The sequence below is a fragment of the Platichthys flesus genome, chromosome 7, assembly GCF_949316205.1.
Source record: "Platichthys flesus chromosome 7, fPlaFle2.1, whole genome shotgun sequence".
Taxonomy (NCBI): Eukaryota; Metazoa; Chordata; class Actinopteri; order Pleuronectiformes; family Pleuronectidae; genus Platichthys; species Platichthys flesus.
In genome coordinates, this window is record NC_084951.1 from 24,697,261 (window position 1) to 24,721,816 (window position 24,556).

A 24,556-nucleotide genomic window follows, 5' to 3' on the forward strand; every position below is an offset into this window, starting at 1 on the left:
TATTTGTTATATATATGTGTGTAATAATAGGCCAAAGGTTGTCAAAGTGAGTGGTTTCTCAAACAGTGTGCATGGAACCTCAGGGAAATAAATAAAGAGCGACACCAAGTTGCATGAATATGATTTATATAGAAAAGGTAAACAGACAGCTCTATTTGAATCAATTTCTTTTTAATCGATTGCTTCTGTGAGTGTTCAGACTTATTGCAGCTTCTCAAGAGAACGTTGAGAACCACTGGTCTGAGTTCAGCCTGAACAACATGTCGGCATCTTGGATTTCTTAAATGACAAAATATCAGGGGGCTTTAAAATAAGAGGATCTTCAAACCACTAACTCTGAGGTGATTTGGAAAATGATAGATGAGATTTGGGCCAAAAAGAGAGTAAAACAAACATTATTTAGAAATTGGATCGTCTGTGTTTACAAACTGATTTTGTTTATTTACTTTGAGGAAGTATCTGCAGCGGAGTGGAATAATTGTTTTCGTGCAAAGATAGTTGAATATTAAAAATTGAAACAGAAGCAGCAGGATTAATTTCCCTTCGATCAGACACTCGAAAATAAATGAAAATACCACAGCCGTGTTTTTTCAGTAAACCTTTATTTATCAGTGCATGAACAGAATGCCATGAACACATTATTCATTTTCACCCATTTTTATATCCTGTTCCTCTCGGTTCCCTTAGAAAAATAATGAAACGATTTACAGAGGTTTTTAGACTTTTTTTCTGCATGAAGGCAAGTATTTATACAGGTGCTGTACAATTTATAAACATTTACAACTAACCATGATGTCAAAATCAAGAAACTTCTTTTTGTTTTGTCTACGTTGGAGCGATGCAAGGCCACGGTGTCCTACATGGGGACGAACCGGTGAATCGTAACGGCAGCCCATCGTTCCACAACGACAATAAATTAGTAAACGGCCTCAGAGAAGATGCTGCTGTGCATCTTTTAAAAACAGGCACGCCGATGACGCCACAGGTTTGAACCACTAGAGGTCGCTGTCCTCCACCGTTATGAACAACACTACGATTTACCTTCAGATCAGGGCACAGCTGATTCTAATAAATAAAAAACGACTTACGTCCCTGTTTAATTAAATTTAATAAACTTCAAATGGAAATCTTTTTTTTCCCCAAACCCACAAACTCCCTCCCTCCACGTGTGGTAGATTAACTGCATTCCTTTTTGGGAGCCTGGTATTTATTTATAACACAAAAGTGACAGCCGTGGTGTTGTTAATAATTAACAGCTAAGCAAAATATATATATAAAAGCACATGCTATTCTTTCTTTCTTCCTTCTCACATTTGATGGTCACGTACTAAATAAAAAAATAGATCAAAAATAGATTTGGAGGTTAGAGTGAGGAGATGACAACACGTCGTTTGTGTCCACAATAAAAATATCTCTCAAAGTTCTCAGCGAGTCGACTCACGTACAATTCAACTCGTCTAAATGATATCAATATACGTGTCATCGCTTTTGTTAAATAATAATATATGCTTCTGATTAAGTATAGTCGATGCTACAGCGAATATCCAAAACACACACAGGCCTACCAGTCAGCTTGTATACGTACACACACAGACCTAAAATACAGAGCTGCACACAGTAGACGACAACATGACTCGGGGCTCGTGTGGCTGTGAACTCCTAGAAATAGAATGCATAGATTTTGAAAGCTGGAACAGTTTCAGATGATGACGCTTGTTCACACATTCTATTTCTGCACTTTGAATCCACATCGAAAAGTGAAATGACGGCGCGGGACATGTGCACTGACAGTTGTGTTTACATATATATAACTTCAATAAATTACATTATGCTTTTTTTTATTATCAACACACGTGTGACAAACATTAGAACTAGAACCACAAGTATCTGGTCTGCTGATTGATGCATATAAAGCTCCCGGGGGGGGGGTGGTCTGTCCACCCTCTGGTACGCTAATGGGATCAGAGTGTTTCAGAGTGAATACAGTCACACACACACACGCACACACACACACACACTCTCAAAGAACAGGCCGTAAATGACTCAGAAGACACTCCGTCATCCCTTTGCTGCCAATTTTTAAGAGAAACCATTTTTTTTACTACATCCATCAGTGGCAGCCACAGTGACTCAGTCCTGCCAGGAAGAAGAGAAGCTGAGGGATCGTAGGAATGTGCCTTAAACCTCTAAAAGTGACAAAAACAAATAAAACAAATGAAACCCCATAAACCCAGGATCCTTCGAGTACGTGAGCAGAGGGGCGGAGCTGCTTCAAACCGGAGTCTGTGATTGGCACAAAAGAGACTTCAGTGTCGCATTCCAAACATCGGCTCTGACGCCATCTGATGCAAACGCTCAGGTGGGCGCGAGCACGAGAGTCGGATCGGACGTCAGCAGCTGTGATGCAAACCAACCGAGGCAAACTGGGTGAAAGTAAACAAACAAAGAAACAGACAAGCAACGAGAAGCCATGTTGCTGGTCACACAGTGATCTGCTTCGTCCGTGATAAAGAAAAATCCTTCATATCCGGATGTTCAGAGGCTCAGCTTCATCTTCATAGATGCAGAGTCCTGGAAAGATTTCAGACATCTGCATATGCTGCGTCCCCTCGGGACTGGATCTTGGCCGAACTGGGAACTTTCCAGGGACCTGGGGTGATGGGAGCCTTCTTGCTCGCGGTGGTCCCGTTGCAGCCGGGGTCCTGGACGCTACTGCTCGAACCTCTGGGGTCCTTTCTGGTCACTTCCTCGGTCGTCCAGTGGGGCTTGCTCTCCCGGTGTTGTGTGTCCACCTTCTCTCTCTCGCTCTTTCGGCTCAGGGTGCCGGGGTCGGCGTCTGACCCCGCCCTCTCCCTGTGTGTTTGGGAGTGAGACTTTTGTGCCGCTGCTTCTTGCTCGGCCCGTTTGCCCTTCTTGTGGCGCTCGGCAATCGCCCAGCCTTTGTCTCCGCTCTCCGTGGACTCCCTCTCCTGCCGGTACGGTGCATCCTCCTCCTTGTACCGCCGGTCCTTCCCCTCTGCGGAGGGAACTCTGGGCTGTTGGCCAGCTGGACGCCGGGGGCTGTGGGGCTCCTCCAGGTTCTTCACAGGCACAGCAGGGTCATGTTCCCTCTTGGAGCTCGTCCTGGTCCCGGTGGAGTAGTGGTCTCTCTGCCCCGGGGATTTTATCTCCCTGCTCATGTCTTCCAAGGATCCGCTGTGGCCTCGCTCGGTCTTTCTCGGGCTCGGGGAGCGCTCTGCGGGATCTCTCAGGCCTTCAGTGGCTCTTTTGGGACTTGCAGACTTGGAGTCGGCCCTGCTGGTCTTTCTGGAGCTGGGCGTGCTGGGGCTGGTGGTGCGCTTGTGGTCGTGGGGAGGAGGTTGCTGTCCTCTCGATCTGTTAGCCGGCCTGCCGTGCTCCTGACCGGTGCCCGGGGACCCAGACGCCCGGAGGTCCAACCCAGAGAGCTCCTCGGTGACGGATAATTTGGGGGAAGACGGGGACGGCTCCGAGGTAGAGAAGAAGAGGGAGGATGGAGAGGCTGGAGACGACTGTCCTTCAGATACAGCGAATCTGGGAAAGCTTGAGGTTGGAATGGTTACTTTGTCCTTTGCACCTGTGGAGCAAGCAGTGGAGAGTAAGACGAGGATCGAGCTGAGATGAAAACACGTGCACCCAATAAATAAAACACAGCAGAAACTAAAAATCTCCCTGAGCCTATCCTGCACATCGTCACAAGTCATGCAAAAGAAGCAAAGCAGCATCCTGATAGTGTTGAGGAGTTGTTTTCCATCTAGCTTTGTAATAACCCTCTAGATTCATGCCTTGTTTCAGATATACATCAGCCGACGACATAGCCATCAAAGAAAAAGGTGCTGGTGTTCACCCGGCGCTGACGTTTCCATTTTCACCGGAGCTGATAAGAATTGCACGGCTGTGATTGAGAGCAGGTTTATGCAGCAGAAAACCAGAGAGAGAAAAGGAAGAGTGATGAACTTGGTGGAGTCGAAATGAGCTTCTGGATTTTTCTAAGAGGAGCGACTCGAGGAAATTCACTCTGATTTGGTTTTGGGATTTGAAGGGTTCATGCCAGTGAACGCACACGGATCCTCTCACTGATCAATATCTAGTTAAGACCAGACTTTGGATGAAGTGTGTGTTCAGTGGCATCTCATCTGAAGCCTCGCAGTTCTCCTGCAGGTCTGTTCATTCCTCCAGGACTCACTGCTTTGGTTCAACCCGCCAGAGAAGAGTCTACATATCATTACGCTGTTTTGTTTTACAAATATCTAATCTAGTTCGGATTGATCATGACGGTGAAGTCAGAGAATGACACTTTGAATCTGGGAGATGAGGTCAAAGGCAAAAGAAGAAGGAGTTCAAGGTTTACCAAGGTTATTAGGGACAGACCAAGAAAAGCAGTGAGGCCTTTAGTGATGCTCTGGTTTCATGTAGAAGCACAGGGTGGAAGAAGAGTTCTGACCTATAGGAGGAAGAGAGACATGGGTAGAAGGAGACAGCCACAGAGAGAGAGAGAGAGAGAGAGAGAGAGAGAGAGAGAGAGAGAGAGAGAGAGAGAGAGAGAGAGAGAGAGAGGCAGATACAGAGGTAGATCAAGAGAGAAGCTGGCAACACATGCATGAGAATAAAGAAGGTCAGCACCCTGCTATCAAGCATATCCATACAAAAGCGTGTGTGTATTGTGTCTGTGTGTGCGTGTATGTGTGTGTGTGTGTGTGTGCATGCGGTTCTCAGCTGTCACTCACTGTGATCCGGGACCAGGCCCTGGCCGGGTCGGAGCAGCAGGTGAACTTTGCTGCCTCCCGCCTGGATCAGCTCGATGGCCCGAGTGTGTGTGATGCCCTGCGTGGCCTCCCCGTTGATCTCCACGATCTGATCTCCGACCTGTGACGCATGAGTTCAGTTTAGATTTCAAACAACAGCTTTCACACAGAGACGTGAGGCACAGATAGAGAAGTGCCTGAAGTGAAAGCAGAGGTTGCACGCCGGCTTTCTGAAAATCTGCACACGGAGGAGACATGATACACATCTTTTTAGATTTAGTTTGAATGAGACTTTCCGAGGAGATTAGGATAAATGTGTATAAATTCAGATACGTCAACTCTCCTCCTTTACAAAGATGCATTGGATAAACCAAAGAAAATACTTAAGGTTGGTTTAGTTTTTAGTAATCAAGTGTTGTGTTGCAAACAGGAACTACTGATAACTAATTCTGTTTCCACACATAGCAAAAATCGAATCTAAAAAGTCAGTTTTCGGGAGATTATTTAGGAATTATGAGAAAACTCCTGAGTGAGACTTTTAGTGTGATTTAAAGTTTCTCTTGTGCAAGGTTCATCCTGAGGATAGAGCCCCCCCCCCCCACATTATAACTCACATGAATCCGTCCGTCTTTCAGAGCAGGTCCCTCCTCGGCCAGTCGCAGGATGAACAGCCCCATGTTGTACTCCTTGCCTCCTCGCAGACTGAAGCCGAAGCCGCGCTGGCTGCGATCCAGCTCCACCACGAAGCAGCCCTGAGGTTCACAGAGTCGGAGAGTGAGACCTGCTGAACGGGCCTGAGAGGGAAAAGTCCCGGGTTCCGGTCGAACCCACTTAATCCCTCCTGCATGTATCTAGGGCCTGATATACCTTTCATTAAGATGTGAGTTATCTGTTTCTGGTCCTACCTGCTTCGGGCCTGATGTGATGAGTGCCCCCATCTCTCTCTGTGAGAAAGAGTTCTTCATCTCACTGTCACCATTCCTACCCCCCCCAACCAACCAAAAAACAACATGTTAAAACGTGACCCACATTCCTTCAGATAACGGGTTTGTTCACTCTTGTTTTAATGCAACGTGGGAATTCAACGTCAGCACCGAGAATAGCACAGTCAAGAGTCTGAAGTGTGGAGACAGAGATGAAAACTATGATCTGCACATTTCAGGCTGTGCAGTGAATAAACAGAAGAAGAGCGACACATATAAACCACAGTTAAACTCATTAGATCTGGATTCTTTTGGATCTGCACCAACATAGCAGTCATCTAAACACGCCTGACTCTTTCCTGGATCTTAATCCCTGATCCTAATCTGCTCTTCATCATTCCACTGAGTCCCATGAGGATCAGTTCAGTGGTTTATGTGTAATCCTGTTGATGAAGCCATTTACTGCAAAACACAAACCACTGATCCAACGTCTGTGACCAGTCTGAAGGATCTAATGCAGATGCTTGTGCAGCGTTGGAGCTACAGCACATGAGAAGCTCTATATTGTGGAGCTGGAGAATAAAGGATGAGACCCTTCCTACTCCTCCTCCTCCTCCTCCTCCCTCCTCCTTCCTCCTCCCTCCTCCTCCCTCCTCCCTCCTCCCTCCTCCCTCCTCCCTCCTCCTCCTCCTCCTTCCTCCTCTGTGTGTCCAGTGTGTGTGTGTGGGGGGGGGGGGGGGGGGGGGGGGCGCGCACACTTCAATGCCCTGCAGAGCTCATTACAACGCGTGGTGCTAACACACACCGAAGGGTCTCGACTCTTCTTAGCGAGCTCTGGTGAGGAGAGGAGTTTACACACTTCACGCCGTCGAGATGTCGGCTCATAGTCTGGGTTAACCAGAGGCATGTGTCGGCGATTAGACAAGGGGGGGGGCTCTGCTAAGGGATTGATGCAGGGCTAAATGAGGAGAGGAACCCATGCTGCGGTGAAACAGAGCGTGTGAGGAGGAGAACTGATGATGTAGAACTGCTGCAGAGGCTACGGCTTAAAAAACCCTGACTCAGGTAATATGGTTTAAGGCGAAAGATGAAAGGAAGTGAGATTCTCTATGAATCCGTCTCTTTCGCTTCGCTTGGACGACCCAACGGGGACCGAGGGGGGGGATTCTCTGTCTCCCTGGATAACAAGGAGAGTGTGGACCACGAGGAAACAGGAGCTGTGGGTCTGCCCTGAGAGACCTGGGAGTTAGGGTTCAGCCTGTCTCTGGTGGAGGCGGGAGGAGGCTGAAGGAGGTTGTAGGAGTCTGAGTGTGTGCTCGTACCTCTCGGGATAGCCGGGAGGCTGTTGGCCCACAGCTCTGTGTTGTGCCGACGGGCTCTGCCGGGCTGAATTTGTTCCAGATGGAGGAGCGCTGTCTGCAGAAGCACATTTCATACAACTCTTAGTGTGATGCACAGAAATACCACAGACATCTCAAAACTCCCCTTTTGGTTGTTTTAATATAAGAAGGTTAAGATAACGGAAAGATCCAGAACTGAGGCTCTCTCACCGTCTTCAGGCACGACAGTGAGCGTCACAGAGTTCCCAGCGTCCTTGATGAGCTGCACGATGTCGTTGTGCGACAGCTCCATGATGGAGCGGCCGTTGACGGCGGAGATGCGGTCGCCCACCTTCATCTGACCGATGCGGTCGGTGGGGCTGCCCTCGATGATCCGGCCGATCTTGTGAGGTATAACTGAAACAGAGGAATAACAAAGAAAAGGCTTGAGGTGAGCAGAGGGGATTCTGGGAACCTGGTCATATGTGGCTCCTAATTCAAATATCATAGAACTTTTTTACAGAAGATTACGTGACACACATAAAACTGTTACTTGATTAATTCTGTTCTTATATTTGAAAACTATAAAAACAGCCGAGATTGATGGGAAAATAAATAAATAAATACATATAATTTAGAAGTAGGGATTTAAAATGTATTATTCATTCATAATTTATCCCTTAATACTCTCTATAAAATGTAATTGCATCTAATGTGTGTTCTGGTTTGCTCCTGACCTCCGGGGGGGGGCTTGTTCTTCGACGTGAGGATGACGAAGCCGAAGCCCTCGTTGTCTTTCCTCTGCAGAGTGACGTCAAAGCACTCGGGCCGGGGGGGCGGCACCTGCTGAACGGCGCCCGGCACCTCGCCGCCGGGCATCTTGGGAGAATCGTTGACCAGCGCGGCTGCGAGGTGGTGGGGCTGCTGACCCCCCTCCTCCTCGCCACCTCCATCTGCCGGGGAACAGAAACACATCTGGATCAGATCTCCAGGAAACAGTTCGTCCTTTTTGAGATCCTTCCATAACCGAGACACCGCGGCTTCATCCAACCCGCTCTGCACATTTTAAATTCACGACTGTCGTACACTTGAAGCTGAAAGGGTCAGTTCCTGTTTGTTATTCATAGGGCGAGCTGATCTTCCTCTATCTCTCTTCATTGTATTGTTTGTTTTGCCGAGTCCCTCACAAACCACTCACACACTTAATGATCAAAGCTGCTGTTTTTCAGTAACTTCAATCCAAATGAAGTTCAAGAAGTACTTGGAGTATTTGCTGCAGAAATAGAAAGGCAAACCATATTCTTGGGTTTATGCTTTTTTCCAGTTCAGGGGGAATTTTTTTATTCCCATACTTCAATTTGATTTGAACTAAATATTTCTTATTCTATAATTCTATTCCAAAACTTGACTTTTCCTGTAAGGAAGACATCTGCGTAGAATAACATCCTGAAAGTCAATTTCGGTCGAACTTCATTAATTCACATTTGTCCTCAAGGAAATCATCCAGAACATTTAAGGGATTAGTAAAAAGAAAATCAAGATCAAAGCTTTTGCTCCGAGTTTCTCCTCCAGTGTTCCGGATCGAGATAAAGGAGTTAAAACGTTTCTGGGAAGAAAAGCAGGAGATGGCCGTTCGGCAGCAGACTCACCGGACTGCACCAGTTTCCTCCGGACCGTGAGCAGGACCTGGCCGTTGCGGGCGGCGTTGGTCATCAGCTCCAGAACCTGTTTGTGGGACTTGCCCTTGACCGGAACGCCGTCTATGCAGAGCAGCTCGTCCCCGGCTCGCAGGCGCCCGTCTTTCTCTGCTGCGCCGAGCGGCACGATGGCACCGATGTACACCTGTGGACACGGACGGATATCAGAGAGGCAGCAATTTCAATCTTTCAAAGGTTTCAAGGTGTAAATTTCCCTCGTGATGTCCAGCAGCAGCAGAAACTCAGGCAATTCCAGTGAGTGAATGCAGCTCAGGTGTTGATTTGCTTTGTGTCTGACTGGTTTGGGATTTAATTTGAACCCCAGGCCCGGTTGTACCCGACTGGGCCGCACCGGAGTGGGACGCTACGTACCGGCTGGTCCGGCCCCTCGCCTCCGAGCACTCTGAAGCCGAAGCCCGACTCCTGGTTCCTCTTGATGAACACGTCCAGGTCCTTGGTGTTAAGAGCTGCAGAGGAGAGAGAGGAGTAGACTGTCATGCTGTGTCGCTGGTCATGTGGGTCATGTATGTATTGTGTCATGCAGCGGTTCCGAGACTGGCCCGAGGGGACATTATATAATCAGTTAAGGAAAATAACATCTGGCTCTGAAACCACAGATCATTGATAAACTAGAAAATAAAATAGATTATTTATAAAACGTTAGGTTACATCTCTTTAACCTGATCACAAACATGCAATTCTCCTTGATAACTTATGCAAAGTATTTTGAACTTTGTTTGCTCTGATTTGTGTTCGACCCCCGTCCAAGGAGGTTAGGTGTTTGCCCCTGTCAATCTGTTTGTGTGTTTTATGTTTGAAAACCACTGAATAATCCATGAAACCTTAAAGATCGGACTTGGGTCCAAGAAAGCGCAAAATATCATGGATATAAAATCAGGCTTGTAGATTGAAAACTGCATCGAGTGGATTTAATGTGGTTTCATGATGGGACTGTTATAAATTGGAATATAAATGTAACTCTACAGGATGTAACTGTCACATGCAGCTTGTTTAAGACAGGGGAACTTGTGATGTGCAGCTCAGAGACAAGGAGACGTACGCTTGCTGTCCAACAGGGCCCTGGACTTGAGGTAGAGCTCCGACGCGTCCGGTTTGGGTGAGGCCGAGCGAGCGGCGCTGGGGGGGAAGGAGAGCGGGTTGGGGGGCTGCTCCGGCTGATTGAGGGTCTCCGTGCTGTTGATCATCTCCTGCCACGGGGGCTGGGCTGTGGGCTGAGAGGTGGGATGGGGCAGCGGCTGGGGAGCGGCGTGGGATGTGGGTGAAGGGGTGGGCTGGGTCATGGGAGCCGTGCACTGCAACACAGACACACAAGAGCTTCAGGTCAGTAATCAGACGGAGGGAAACTGAGGCAGAGAACCGGATCGAAGGTGGGACGACTCCTCCATAATAACAAAACCCCCCAAACTATAACACTGCTCTCTCTGACTCTGCATCCATGCAGAATCATTCTGTGGTGAAGCAACAGGATGTTATGAGTCAGCCTGTTGCTGCCCCGCCTTCTCTCTATTTTAAGAGAGCTGCACAGGAACAAGCTGTTGAACACGGTGATCATCTTAAACACCGTTACACAGAGGGATGTTAAGATGCTGTTTGCCAGGAGACGGCAGATTTACCCACATGCACTTCCAAAAATAACAGCCTGGCTAATGTGGGCTCTCCTGAATAATGTAGCTGACACACACACATACTCAAACACACACACACACACTGAGATGAAGTTAAAACCTATCGTCAATATATCCCTTTTTTTTTGTCTTGTGGAAAGTCACAGGAGATTTTCTCGACTCACCGGTTTCAGTGACTTCACAGGAGACGTCTGACCTGTGGACAAAGAAAAGAATAGATTTCAATTAGTTTAGAAACGAGGAAAATATCTTTTATCTAACACGTGGTTCAAAGGATGAGCTGCACGTCTGAGTTCTACTTGTTCTTCTTGGATTTAAGGGGCAGAGTTTCACAATCACTTCTCATGGGAACATTGTCACTGAGCTTTCTCGCCTGAAGCTTTTTCAATTATTATTTCACTCTGCTTTGCTTTCTGACTCACAGTGTCCATCAGCCAGTAGGTGGCAGTATACTCCAGCAGCAGGTCACTCTGGGATGGGAAACACAGAAGTGACCCTAGGACCATTGAAGAATGTGCACATGTCTGAGTTGAGCCAGTTCCTCTCCCACTAGCTGCAGTAGATTTGCACATTTCAGGACTCAACTAAATAGAGGTTTGATTTTTATGTTTTTCTATAACAAACACTTTGTCTGTATCTTTTATTGAGAGTCACGGATCACTATCATCATGTCTGCTGCAGGGGGCTCAGTGCGTATCCCAGTGGGTCGGACACTTTTAAATCCAGAGCAGGGAGCCGGGCCAAATCATTTCCTGTTTCATTCCAGCTGTAATCAGAGGGGAGTTCTTGCCCCCTGCCTGGAAGCAGAGCTTCACCTAATCCTGGTGTGTGGGTGACTGGAGGGAAGCCCTGCGGCGCTGCTCCCTTGAGTCCTGGAGGGCTGTGATCTCCTGCTCCCTTTTCTAAAGCAGTGAGTGGTACATTACAGCGAGAATATAAAAGGTGAATAACAGCAGCACAAACACCGAACAGAGCCCAGCTATGTAACTGTGATATACGCTGCAACACTGATCTGTGAAACTAGGCTACTGCACTGCGAATAATTTAGAGAGGGAGACGCCGGAGAAAGCTTCAAGTAAGATGAAGGGCACCGATCGCAGCCCGCCCTCTTCCTCTTCTCTTCCTGTATAACTCCCATTCCTCTGCATCTTCCCAGCGTAGCTCCCCATGTGACTGAGCGTGACCTGTGCATGGTGGCTGATGCAGGGTCAGTGTGGACCAGAGCGTGAAATCACTTTAGTTAACATCGGGAGGATCTGTTTATTTAGAATAGATTAAAACCCATTGGATCTCGTTTTAACCTCAGTGCTGCTTGTTAGAGCAGCACGTCGCTTTCTCACTGAATGCTAAAATTAATTTCAAATCCAGTGGGTGGGCTTCTCTTCTCCTGTTGTTTCCCTGTGGCTTTTATTTCAGGAAGAGGTAAACAAACAACCAAAGAGCAGCCCGGGGAGATTAAAGTGACGTCACAGACTAAACCAGCAGAACATCTCCCGGCACTGACACCTGTAACCTGAGCAGATTAATACAGACGACAGCGGTTTGACAACAGAGATGACAAGCCCCCCCGGCAGCTGTGACACACTTGTCAGGATTAACTCCATGTTTCCTGTTTACCTGTGGCCGCGGTGCACACTCACCTCCTCGGAGCACCAGCACGTTGACCTCGCTGCCCACATGCAGGTCCTTGAGGATGTCCACCACCTGCGAGTGGGTCAGCGTCTGGACGTTCTGTCGGTTGATCTCCTTGATGACGTCGCCCTTCAACAGGCCGCGGCACCACTGGGCGTCCAGGATCATCTTCACCTTCTGGCCCAGCGGGCAATCGGCGATGGCGAAGCCGAACCCCCCGGGGCCTTTCACCAGCGGCACGCTCACCAGCTCCGGCTGCAGCATAGTGGGGTCGGGGCCGTCTTGAGGGAGGTGGTGGTGGTGGTGGTGGTGTTGGTGGTGGGGATGGTGGTGGTGGCGGCCTCCGTTGGTCATGGGTGCCACCGCAGCAGCCTGCCGGGACAGGGTCCCCCCGTCGGGGACAGTGTGGTGAGGGTCCTGCGGCGTGGAGCTGGAGGGGGACGGGGACGTGTCCTTGGAGGTGCCGGTGGCTCCCGAGGCGTCCTCGCTGCTGCTGGAGTCCTCGGGCAGCGGGTAACCTCGGCACAGGACCAAGTCCACGTACTGGTTGATGGGGATGGACTGGAACATCTGCACCACATCAGCATGAGTCTTCCCCAGCACACAGGAGCCATTGATGTCCACGATCACGTCACCTGACAGGAGATCAAAGCTTTTGATTAGGTTAATTTTGTTTATTGCTTTTTAACATCCATTGTCTGTTGCATTAACTTTTTATATTTTCTGTTTCTTCGTCTGTGAAAGGACTTTGAAAACCAGCTTTTTGAAAAGTGCAATATAAATAAAAGTTTATCTATATATGACTGATGGCTGAGACAATAATACTGAGAGATGGCTGCACCAGTGTTCAGGATATTTCATCTTTATTTTTGTAGAACAGAAGGAAGTGGAGACGTGTCATCCATCTTTATACACAGTCTATTGTATGGATGTTAATGGCGATGGAGAGACCACGAGGAGCAGACGCGTGCTTCCTCATTTCATGTCCTTGTGGAGGAGGGGGGGGGCTGCATGGTGGACTGAACTGCTGACTGGCTTGTTGGCGTGGATTCAGAAACCCACCTACACAATCAATACCTTCTCCGAGCGAACACAGCGAAGCTTTCACTTCCTGAAATGAGCTCCATCCCCTCACGTGGAGCCGGATCCGACCCTCTGTACCTCGCTCTAATGACTTAGTGACCGAGCCTCCACCAGGTGACAGAGGTGGGCAGAGAGTAAAGCTGGTCACAAGTCAGCAAGTCTTCAAGTCACAGCCAAACACCAACTGTTACAGTCCACTGCTGGCAGATTATTACCCGATGAAATTAATTAAAATTCATTTCTTTGGTTAAATCAATGACTCTGCCTCTCGAGGGAAATGAAATATTGAAAATAATGAGTCTCTCGGTCCCACTTTCAGTTGGGTGCTCAGCAGCCGCTGTAAGAGCCTCGCAATCAATATTACTGTAATGTGAAACCCGAGGCACTTCACTAACAGCAAATTCAAATTCCACAAATCCTTATGCATGTGATCACAGTGTTAGTGTGTCAAATTAAAGAGGCGTTTACACAGCTGCAAACATGTGGGTGCTCCAACAGAGGCTCTGCTCGGGAGCTGCGTGTAGCGTGTGGCGTGTAGCGTGTAGCGTGTGGCGTGTAGCATGTAGCATGTAGCGTGTTGCATGTAGCATGCACGTCGTTGTTGATAAACACGCTCTCCACTCTCCAGCCATGATAAGACGTTTACACCCATTAAACCTGTAAAATGTGGGCGTCAAACACAACATGTGCTTCACTGACACAAGTTTCCTTCTTTTAGATCTGCTTCACTGAACTCTGCCTAAAAACTTTGCTTGATCAAGCAATGTGACATTCACGAGGAACCGCCTGCTCTGTGTTTGTTTGTGTGTACTCAGGGTACATATACTGCATTATGTATAGTACGCACTCCAATGCCAAACCACAGTGTCACTTTGTGCATCGGTACACACGCCCTGCACACAGCGCACTTGTGAATGTGACACCGGATTAGGTTTTGTTTGATGACACTAATAATAAAAGCCTATTTGACTCTCCTCAACTCTCCTTTCTAGCAGTTTCACCTTGTGTGACTTTGCACTGGGGTCAGAGAGATAGAGAGAGATGGACTCTGACAGCTAAAGCTGGAGACTAATCCAGATACCGGAGAGCACCCTGAGGGGGCGGGGGATTACCTGAGGCGATCCTTTTGTCGTGTGCAGCCGGCCCCTCTGGAAGGACGTTTTTGACCTGAAGGAACTCATCGGGCCGGTCTCCTCCGATGATGGTGAAGCCGAAGCCTTGTGGGCTCTTTCTCAGCGCCGTCTGCAGGATGGAACCCTGGAGCTGAGACGGATCTCGTGTGAAGCCCCTCACTCCTCGGACAGGCTCCTCTGCTGCAGGGACGAGGACATATTCTTTACTCAAGTGGAAGAACAGATACTTGAGTTTAAAACAACTCAAGTATAAGTACCATAGGAGAGTCACGGAAAGGTTTTAAGGTTGAAATCTGTCCTCATGTTGCTCGATGATGCAAAATGTAAGATTGAAAACTGATATTTCTCCTCAAATGCATTAGATAGAAAGTAACCAGCCTCTTTTGGAAATGTGAGGAGAAGAAAATTCAGACATTTGTGTGAAACTTTAGCAAATAAAAAGTAAAAAAAGCTCTTCAGAAAAATACCAAATGTCAATACTAAGTGCAAATACCTGAAAAATCCACTTTGCACTTGGTTAATTCTCTCCTCTCACTATTGAATTTCACTTTGCAGCAACTGAAAACTCTTTTATTCATATTCCAATCACTCTGCGCATTACAGTGTTTGAAAACCCACTTTTCTATTGTCTCTCTGTCTTTTCCTAACCCTGCTCTGGGAAAGTTGCTACACAAACTTCACTCACTTGTTAAACTCGTAACAAAGTCAGGGGCATTAACTCTACAGATGAGATTTGAAAGTTCACAACGAAGGGAAACGGAAAAGCTGACTTGTAAACGACCATCTGTCTCCATCGAAACAACATCGGCACGCTGGCGAGTCTCGACAGGGCATCGCTCACCGCTGGTAATTACACAAGCATTAATAAATCGCAATTTAAAGTGCTATCTCAGATAAATTTCACACATGTAAACGCACACACACACAAGAGAGAGAGAAGGAGAGAGGAGAGTTTAGAGAGAGAGACGGAGAGATGGAGAGATAGAGATAGAGAGAGAGAGAAGAGTGATGAGACAGAAAGAGAACGGAGAGAAATAGAGTTCGATTTGACAGAGAGAAGGAAATTCTAACTAAATCCCGACTCTCCCCTGTTCCCCGCAGGGCGAGCGGATGAGACTGGGAGTTATGGGCAGTGTCCCTTCATGCTTCTTCTCCGACAGTTCCCACACTGATACACGGTGGGACATCAATCTCATTAGGGAAGGTACAGATACATGCACCCCCCCACCTCCCCCTCCCCCCCAGTCCCTCCTACACTTCTCCCAATGTGTCATTGGAGTGTCATTTGCATAACTGCATAGCAATCTGCAAACTGAACGTGACCACACACTGGATAAGATGTGTGGAGCTGTGCCAGAGAGGAAGAGTGCAAACTGGATGTGATCGAATGTTGTGTGTGTTCAGTGTACACATGTAAAAAGAACACAAGGTTTGTCACTATTCCCACACCCTGTCAAGAAAACTGTTCCGTGCACCATCACCATGAAAGCAACGCTGAGAGCGGGGGGGCAGTGAGAGCTACACACCAACGCTATGTTTATTGTCTTGATTAAGCTGTCGGGCCACAAAGGGACAGTGTGTGTATTCTCGGGGGGGGGGGGGTGAGGTGATTGTATGAAATGTCAGACAGGATTGTCAGGGTTGTAATTATGGCTGCAGCCCAGTGAAGCTCTGCTCCTCTGCTCCGTCTGGGAGGTCAGACTCGCCAGCCGCTGTCAAAACACTGTTTAGAAGCTTCCTCACGCACGTCCACGTGTTCCAGCACGACACCGCCGGCCATCCATTCTCATTAACGAGGGTGGGGAGGTGCAGAGTGGGCGCAGGGGGGGGGGGGGGGGGGGGGGCAGTTGACGCTGCAGGCAGTGATGCACAGAGGCTATATCATCCACAGACTGCAGAGAGGCTCGGTTGTGGGAGGGGGGAGGGGGGGGTCCGCATGCAACAGAGGGAGGCAGACACTTCTGTCCGAGTCGGAACCAGAGGCTGCAGTTTGAATACTGATGAGCTGACGCGTGTGTGTTTGAGTTTCATTCTGACGTTTACACTGACTGAGGAGACGCTGGTTGAACAGAGACATTCCCCACAGGTGGTAAATGATGAACAGATGACCCGGCGGAGACGCAATTTATGATCATGAGTCACTTTCCACCGCAGTCACCTCGTTCTCCCTCTTCTCCTCCGTCTCTCCTTCCCGTCCTCTCGTCTAACGAGGGATCTTTGAACCGCCCGGGCAGAAGCGATTCCAAAAGGGACCTCCGAGCCCCCCTCGCTATTTCACAACTATTCGTCAAAATGAATTCAGCCGCCCAGTGAAGCGCTGCTCCATTATTCAAATTGAATATCATTGCTTCAGAGGCAATGGGGTGTTTATCAGCAGCCTGTCCCCTGTTAGGACGTCTTCCAGACAGACTCCATAAAACCTTTGCAGTGTTTGGATAACACGTCCAATAAACTACAAAGCTGGAACCTGGTTGTTTTTAACCTGATGGAGCGATGGAACGAGGAGGGAACGGGCACGACGCCAAGTGACAAACTCTGATAAGTTGATGACTTCCACCATTTATGCTTTTGAAATCCATAAAGTTTTAATAAAAGATCTTTATTCTTTCCCTGATGAAAGAGCTCTGTGACGCTGCCACGTGGTGAACAACCCTGCACAGCCGGGCTCTGAGCAACCAGCCAACGGGAGCATTCAATGTGACCATAATGATATCAGCTGATGTGAGGCTCATCACTTTCATCTAAGCATGTTCAAATTCATTAACAAGAATCGCACAGAGTGGAGCTCGTACCTCTGCCACGGGCCCGACACTCCCCGTAGGAAACCACATTGAAATTCACTGGATCCAAATAGATATCTGGAGCCGAACCAAATTGCAGATATTCATTAATATCATTCCCATTAACACGTGTGATTATTATCGTCTAGCGTCACAGATTATTCTCTGAGAAATCCACGACAATGTGGAAAAACACCTTATTCTTATTGACCAGTAGGTGGCGCTCGATCAAAAGTTAGAGGCTGGCCAATGTTACTACATGTCCTTCTCAAGATGAGATAATTGGCTGAGCCAGATTTTTAGGATCATCAATTTAATACCAAAGACTTCAACCTCATGGTTTTTATCAGAGTCATTAGGAATCAGTGCCGAACCTCATGATGATGATGATGATGATTCAGCCACGGACAAAACCAACTGAACCAGGAAGCGTCTACGTCTAAGGATAATATAGAAATATGATTTTGATTTCTCCGCAAGAAAATAATAATGCAAACTGAAATGCGTCTGTGCTTCAAAGTGCACCCCCCCTCCCCCCCTCTCTCTATCACATGTTATTTAGCGCTAATGTCCTCACTTCCTGTCCATTTACAACTACAGCCTCCACCTAAACAAGCCTGCTTAATTTAAATATCACTGAACTGACTCAGGATCTGCTTTAAAAATAAAAATATAATTAGAATATGTATCCTGGTGAGAATTGTTTTAAATCACTGTGCCAGAAGTAAATTCTTATTTTTGATGAACTGACAGTTTCTCTCTTTCTTAGCGCCGCTACTTGTTTACATCAAATTCAGGATAATAAATAGAAAAAGGAATAAACAAAACACGTGTGCTGTGTCGGGGGAGGGGGGGGGGGCTGGTTGCAGTTACCTGAGGGCGTGGCTGCTGGCTGCGGGGCGGCGAGGGGCGTGTCCACACTCAACTTCCTCTTTGCCTCCATCACTGGGTTCTCAAACTGGGTCTTCTGGTTGATGTGGCTGCACAAGAGAAATCACACCATGAGATGAAGAAAGAGAAAACAGAAACAACTGACCTGGTTCTCCTGGTTCTCATTGTGCTGCTTCTCGTTCTCACACATTCTCTCTGTTTGTATTCACTCTCTGGCTTCGTCAGCGGTCGACTCACAGTCAGAGCTGCTGGTGGATGTGGCTGCTTTTGTGTTTGCCTGTGGTCCTCCAGCTCGGCCCCACTGCTCCCTGCCTGTCATGCAAACTTGTGATTTGACTACGAGCGCATCACCGAGCTGGGGAGGCAGCACCTGCCGTACATGACTGACCCGAATCTGCCAGTGCCAGAAAAATACTAACATCTAACAACCCATCTATCATCTACACCACTTCTCCTCTGAGGGTCGCAGGACGGGCTGGAGCCAATCACAGCTGATTGGCAAGAGGTGACTGACACCTCGGACGGGTCGTCAGCCAATCACAGGGCTGACATATCAAGAGCATTCACACCCATGGGAAATTTAGAGCTTCCAATAAACACATAGCTGCATGTGGAGCTGTGGAATCAGCAGGAGACCCACACACGGCAGAGGAAGAACATGCAGACTCCAAACAAAAAGCGAGGTTATACATGTCCCTACCTCGGAGATTAAACCTTAAATGGACATGCACAGTTAATCCAAAGAGAATCCGACAAAGGGGATCAGTTGCAATTTATTCCCACGTTAGTCCACGTTGTCCAAACGGGATAAAAACGTTGCTCAGTGAATCGTAAACATCTGGATCACAAGAGTCAATGAGGACAGGTGTTAACGTCCCTGAGGCCTTCATCATAGAACTTCCCCACAGACGTCCTTCGTCCCTTCCACAGGTTTCTTTAGATAATCAGCTGATTCACATTATGATCCAGAGTCACACTCACAACTCAATCTAAAAACAATTAGCGATCCGCAGGTCGACACCTGTTGTGTGCGCTGACACGTTCCCTGACACCCGGAGAAATGTCCCTCCGTGGTGATGTGGTAATGGAGAGAGGTGGCTCATCTGCGTAATGAGCTTTACCAGTTGTTAATCCCTGTCATGACAGCACAGTGGGAAGACATAATGCATTGACGCTGCACATTACAAACTGTACGTGTGTGTGTGTGTGTGTGTTGTGTGTGTGCACGACTGCGTGTTCCTGCTGTGCATGACTCATGCACAAATCCCCTGCGCAGTCGGTCTGAGCAGATAAACCTTCCCCTCGCTTTCCTCTCCGCTCTCTGATTCACTCGCCCGTCGCTGCCTCACTCTCTCGCTCCCTAATTGCCACACCTCATGTTTTTTTTTTGGGGGGGGGGGCAGCAGCTGAGGGAATAATGAGACTTTGTCAAATCCTCGCATTCACTTCTTTGCTCACAACAAAAAATGTTGCCAGACAAAGAGGCGGAGGCGGAGGAGAGGCAGCCTCTCAATGACCCTCTTGCATAAACAGGCGCGTCGATCCCCCCCCCCCCCCCCCGGCCTGCAGGTCTCCCCCTCTTTGTCCACGGTAATGAGACTCAGATGAAACACTGAGCTCTTGTTTACACTCCTGGTCAGAATGGAATCTCGCCCTGGTTTCCCTCTCGGGGACCTGAAACCCTCATTGTCTGCTGGGCTCACTGTCTCCACACTTTCTCATACACACACACACGTACACAAAGCTGTAACACACCACTGTTATCCGCGCTGTGACATAATTGCTTTCTGCAGGAGTGTGGGAAAGCTACAGTGTGAACAGCAGCGTCACATGGTCCACACGTCCCTTTAGACTCAACAACCACACGCGGGATGATTCCATGCATCGGGAACTTAGTGATAAAAGTTAAAGTTGCATGAACATGTGGATATAATAACAACACAACAATAAAAAGACCTGGTTTCAAGCTTGGTCCTGAGTGATCTCTATATTACTTCATTTCTGTACCTTACCTTTACATTTCTAATGCAACTTTACTTTACTCAAGTAGATTTATATTCAGGTACTCGTCACTTTTACTCCACTACATATATCAGCAAATATTTGTACTACTCCACAGCAGTTTACAAAGTTTTAGTTTTTTTTAAGTAATCATTAATAAGAGGGGACCCCGCCTCCTTCTCAGCCCTGATAATGAATTAGACTGTGGCAGTAGGGAATATGTTACACTCTGCAAGTACATTTACTTTTAATATTTGAAGCATTCTTTAAAAGCAAGTACTTATTTACTTGTATTTATGTATATTAATGTAGAAAAGTTAACGTGAAACTTCAGATTGTACTATCATCACACACAGACAGACAAACATTGACTTCGGACACATATGGAAACTCCGACCTGGGACAAAGTGACATCATTCGTGAACACAAAGAACAGTACACGCAGTACACGCAAATAAACAGTGAGTATTTGCATGTCGAGCTGGGAGGTGAGATCCAATCACACACGGACACAGGAGAAACAACCAGGGTTGAATTTTTACTGCCAGTTGTAACTCAAAGGGAGACCATTAGTGCTCAGGTCTTTCTGGACAGATGTTGATATCCGGTCTGAACGGAGGCCTCGGTGAAATCCAACATGCAGAACGCAGCGTCAGAGGATCCACAGAGACGCAGAGTGAAGCCCTGTGACTTCACTCAGGTAACAAAGACACGTATTCACATAATAACCAGTTCCTCTCCAACCAACACAGTTGACAGATGCAGCGCTTCAGGCTCGGGGAGAAGTTTACTCACTCCACGTAGTAGGTTCCATACTGGGGGTCCTCAATCTTCTCCCAGCCATAGGGCAGCTCTGTGGGGGGGGGGGGGCAAACAGGGGAAAAGGCTTAAGTTACTGCTGAGACATGGACAATTGGACACACTCAGCGAGGCGTGGTGCTTTGCCCGGCAGCCTCACAGCACGACTACCAACACCTGCAGCTGGTGTGCTTTATGTCTTACTATGTGTTTAGGGCTTAACACACAACATGGAGGCGGCAGGGGGTTGTTGTACAAGCTCCCTGGAAAATAATACCCTCTCGCTCTGCTATATATATATATATCAACGTGTGTGTGTGTGTTTGTGTCTGTGTGTGTGTGTGTGTGTGTGTGTGTGTGTGTGTGTGTGTGTGTGTGTGTGTGTGTGTGGCCGCAACATCTTGAGTTTGTGCCGCTGTGTGACAAACACACGCGGCGCAGAGGAGATCTTTACGCAAGAGGGGCCATAGAAAATTGCCTTTTGAGACATGCTGCACTGATGAGCTCCCTGCATGTGCACCAGAAGCCATTAGCTGGAGAGCGGGGCCGGCTGGAGACCGAGGGGTTTGTGCTGTGTCACCAGCGTGACTGTGACGGCGCCCGCTCGTTTGTTCAATCTCCGTCTGTTAGCCAGAGCCCCCCCTTCAGAGAGCGAGGCATGCGGCTCAAGCACACACTGCTCTATGCAGCAGGGAGTTGGGATGAAGTGGAAGTGTGTGTTTGTGTGTGTGTGTGTGTGTGTGTGTGGGAGCAGAGTACATAAGTGAGAGCGAGGGGTACAGGTGCCCGTGCAAATGTCTCTGCTGCAGAACTGTCTCACCTCCTTCCTCGCACTTCTCCGGAGGCTTGGCTCTCTTGGCGAGGCGAGGGTCCAGCCAGGTCGTGGTCTTGCTGTTGTGACTGGAATACAAAGAGGGAGACAGAGCTTGAGGCGCAGTCACATAAAAAAGAAATCATCTAAAAATAATTAAGATACTGTGACAATTAGCACTGGGCGACTCTCAGGAGCCATTTCACCCAGTAGCTATTCCATCAACTCCAGCAAACAAACAGAGCTCCCTGGAAACAGATAAATGTGTCGAGCTTCTGCACCTCTGGGATCGAATGTTCTATTAAATACACTTTTAAAACATTAATGACTTTTAACAAAGACAGACAGAGACATATAGGGATATAGGGACAGAGTGAACAGGGATTGAAGGACGGACAAAGAGCAAGTGGCTGTGGAGATCACACGGGACGGGCGGGTCAGGAGTGGTGACCTCCATTGAGCCGGTGTTTTCTCTCTCTGGCAGAATGAGCTATTGATTTGGAAGCGAGCGGCAGCACCTGGCTCTGTCAGCGCCTCAGCATGGACTGCTCGCCACGCTGACAGGGCCAGGTAAACAACGCAGGCCCTGCTGCTTTCAGCACCGGCCAACAAACCCCGCATCGAACACCGGGGAAATAAAAGCGAGGCTTCATCGGGAGAAAACAAGCCGAGCGCCTACAGATAGTTTCCGTGTCCAGCAGCAGGCTTCATGCAGCACAGCGGCCGGTGATGGATGGTGAGGAGAGAGGACTCGCTGCCAGACCTCTCAACACGTTTGGCTCGAAAAAGACATAAACTGGAGAAAGTACTGAGAGTGGGATTAGCCCAGTGCTGATGTAATGGGAGGGAAACAGGCAAGTAGCAGCAGGAAGGCTACTTACTCTATGAAGTACACCATGCCCGTCTCTGTGTAGGCCATCTCCCAGCTTTTAGGCAGGGGCTCCTGACTTTCATCCTGTGTGTTCCACACACGCATGTCCATGGCGCCCGCCGACTGGTTGTAGCTGGGCACCGACTTCCTCCACTCCGCCTTGTCCTTGTGCTCTGGGGCCAGGCATGGAACGAGGGACACGGGCATGGAGAGAGAGAGGGGAAGGGTTTGTGAGTAAGGGTACGGGAGGTGGTAGAAGGAGAAGGAGACAGGGGGTGAGAGTGTGGCGCCATTGGAGCTCCTCTGGGCTCCTCGCATCTCTCCCCTGCCGCTGCTGCTGCTGCTGCTCGTTCCTCTGTTCACTGGGTGGACGGTAACATCCACGAGAGAGAGAGGGGAAGAGAGAGAGAGAGAGAGAGAGAGAGAGAGAGAGAGAGAGAGAGAGAGAGAGAGAGAGAGAGAGAGAGAGTACACAGAGAGAGGACGGAAGCACGGCAATTGCCATAGGATTTGCATGTCAGCAGCGATGTACTGGGAACTGCCTCCGAGGCGAGGGCAGAGCTGACCAATGCTTCAGCCTGAGCCACGAGCACCACATCACAACTCTATTAGTATCACACATGTGTGTGTAGTTGCCCAATCTTAATGTGTGTGTGTGTGGGGACACTTAATGGTGGAGATGGAAAGTGACAGCGGTTGACTGGCAGACGTCTTTGTGCTGAAATTGGGGCCTCTTTCTTTTCATGGGGGGGGGGGGGGGGGGGGGGGGAATTCAACACTTATGAAGTCAGAATAAATGACGTTGCAGAAACATTTGCTCGAGGCCAGGGGGGGGGGGGGGGCATGCAGGCTTCTGTTGCACATCTGTACCGCTGCAGCAATCCATCTGGAGCTGCACAGAGCCACAGAAGCTGCTGCGTTGTTCAGTCGACTGGTTTTTACGACGGGGGGGAGCAGTGCTGAAAATAAAGTGGAAAATACTTCATATGGTTTGTTGTTATGTGATATGTTCTCTAACTTTATTTTGAAGTGCTTCATGGAGCAGTTTTAAGGACATTGAGGAGTGATTGTATTCGTCCTGTGAGCCACGTGAGGACATCACAGGAGGAATCGAACGGGGACACAGTGTCTCCCTGTGACCGAGGGTTTGCTTCCACTGATCTCAAAGTGACTCTGGCTGCATCTCGACTTTGCCGGGGCCGTGATCTGGAGCTGAACTCTCATGCTAATCCGGACAATGTTTGTTTGGAGAGAAGAATGAAGGAGAGAAGACAGATCGGGCTGTTTTGCATTTTCACATTAACATAATGAACTGCAGGAACAAATAAATAAATAGATAAATAAATTGGGCTCAGAGAATAAAGCCTGGTGGTTTAAACTGGAGCAGAGCAGGGCTGCATCACGATGAGCCGTGGAGCTGTGAGATGAGAGGAGCGTCTCTCACCAGCCAGGCCGTTGACCACAGGAGACCTCTCTTCTTCCTCTTCCTCCTCTGGTGCCGCGCTGTCCTTTCTGTCCATCTTACTGACGGAGGTGGTGCGTTTTCTCTGGACCTCCGTGTCGAACTCCTCGTCGAACAGAACCTGGTCCACCAGGTCCGGCTGCACGGGGCTGGGCTCCGCAGGGGGCTTCGGGGTTCCGTAGAAGTTTCCTGGAAACCAAGAGAGGGATGAAACAAACCTGTGAATATGTTTTTACTGGACACGTGGAGGAGTCCTGTGACCAAATTCATCACATGACCCCAGCAGATCAGAAATAACTTAGACTTAAATGACCCTCAATAAGAGAAACTGCATGAGAAACTGGTTTTAAGGCCTTTTCTGCAACAGTTGTTTGGATTTCTTTAAAAGGCACAGGGGAGTCTGGCTCTGAGCTACAAATCAAATCTGGCCGAGCCAAACAGGTTGGAACAATACGATGCCAAACGTCTAATGTCATAAGTCTCAGTTTTGGAATGGTCATAATGGAAAGTGTTTTTTTTTCTCCCTCAGCTATTTATTGCAGTTACAGACCCACACAGTTGAGAACCAGACGCGTCCTCCAACACAAGGAGAGGGTCGGGTCGTCTCCTCAGATTTAAACCTGCTGATCAAACCTTTAAGTGAGAGCTTGTGAAGAAACAAAGATCTGATCCCTCGCTGGTTTCCCATCTGCGAGAAATCCTCGTATTTCATTACCTTACAAAAAGGAGGTCATGGATTTGACCCC

The 24,556-nt window shown here is 48.3% G+C and overlaps 1 protein-coding gene across 2 annotated transcripts in view; it reads right to left on the reverse strand.

The window, feature by feature from the left end:
- Positions 1 to 583: 583 nt before the first annotated feature.
- The window catches only part of magi3a (membrane associated guanylate kinase, WW and PDZ domain containing 3a), a 100,293-nt gene continuing 76,320 nt past the window's right edge, over positions 584 to 24,556 (reverse strand). The window contains exons 4-22 of one of the 2 annotated variants that reach the window (XM_062392161.1): positions 23,793 to 23,999; positions 22,359 to 22,521; positions 21,487 to 21,566; positions 20,664 to 20,721; positions 17,850 to 17,956; positions 14,176 to 14,376; positions 11,989 to 12,615; positions 10,513 to 10,544; positions 9,763 to 10,015; positions 9,075 to 9,169; positions 8,655 to 8,847; positions 7,743 to 7,958; positions 7,237 to 7,422; positions 7,009 to 7,102; positions 5,669 to 5,744; positions 5,378 to 5,515; positions 4,746 to 4,884; positions 4,370 to 4,462; positions 3,464 to 3,595 (exon numbers count right to left, since the gene is read on the reverse strand). In XM_062392161.1, coding sequence (XP_062248145.1) covers positions 4,410 to 4,462; positions 4,746 to 4,884; positions 5,378 to 5,515; positions 5,669 to 5,744; positions 7,009 to 7,102; positions 7,237 to 7,422; positions 7,743 to 7,958; positions 8,655 to 8,847; positions 9,075 to 9,169; positions 9,763 to 10,015; positions 10,513 to 10,544; positions 11,989 to 12,615; positions 14,176 to 14,376; positions 17,850 to 17,956; positions 20,664 to 20,721; positions 21,487 to 21,566; positions 22,359 to 22,521; positions 23,793 to 23,999 — 2,918 coding nt within the window. In that variant the 3' untranslated portion in view covers positions 3,464 to 3,595; positions 4,370 to 4,409. Of the gene's footprint in view, positions 3,596 to 4,369; positions 4,463 to 4,745; positions 4,885 to 5,377; positions 5,516 to 5,668; positions 5,745 to 7,008; positions 7,103 to 7,236; positions 7,423 to 7,742; positions 7,959 to 8,654; positions 8,848 to 9,074; positions 9,170 to 9,762; positions 10,016 to 10,512; positions 10,545 to 11,988; positions 12,616 to 14,175; positions 14,377 to 17,849; positions 17,957 to 20,663; positions 20,722 to 21,486; positions 21,567 to 22,358; positions 22,522 to 23,792; positions 24,000 to 24,556 lie in introns of both variants that reach the window. The other variant, XM_062392160.1, reaches the window with a different exon arrangement.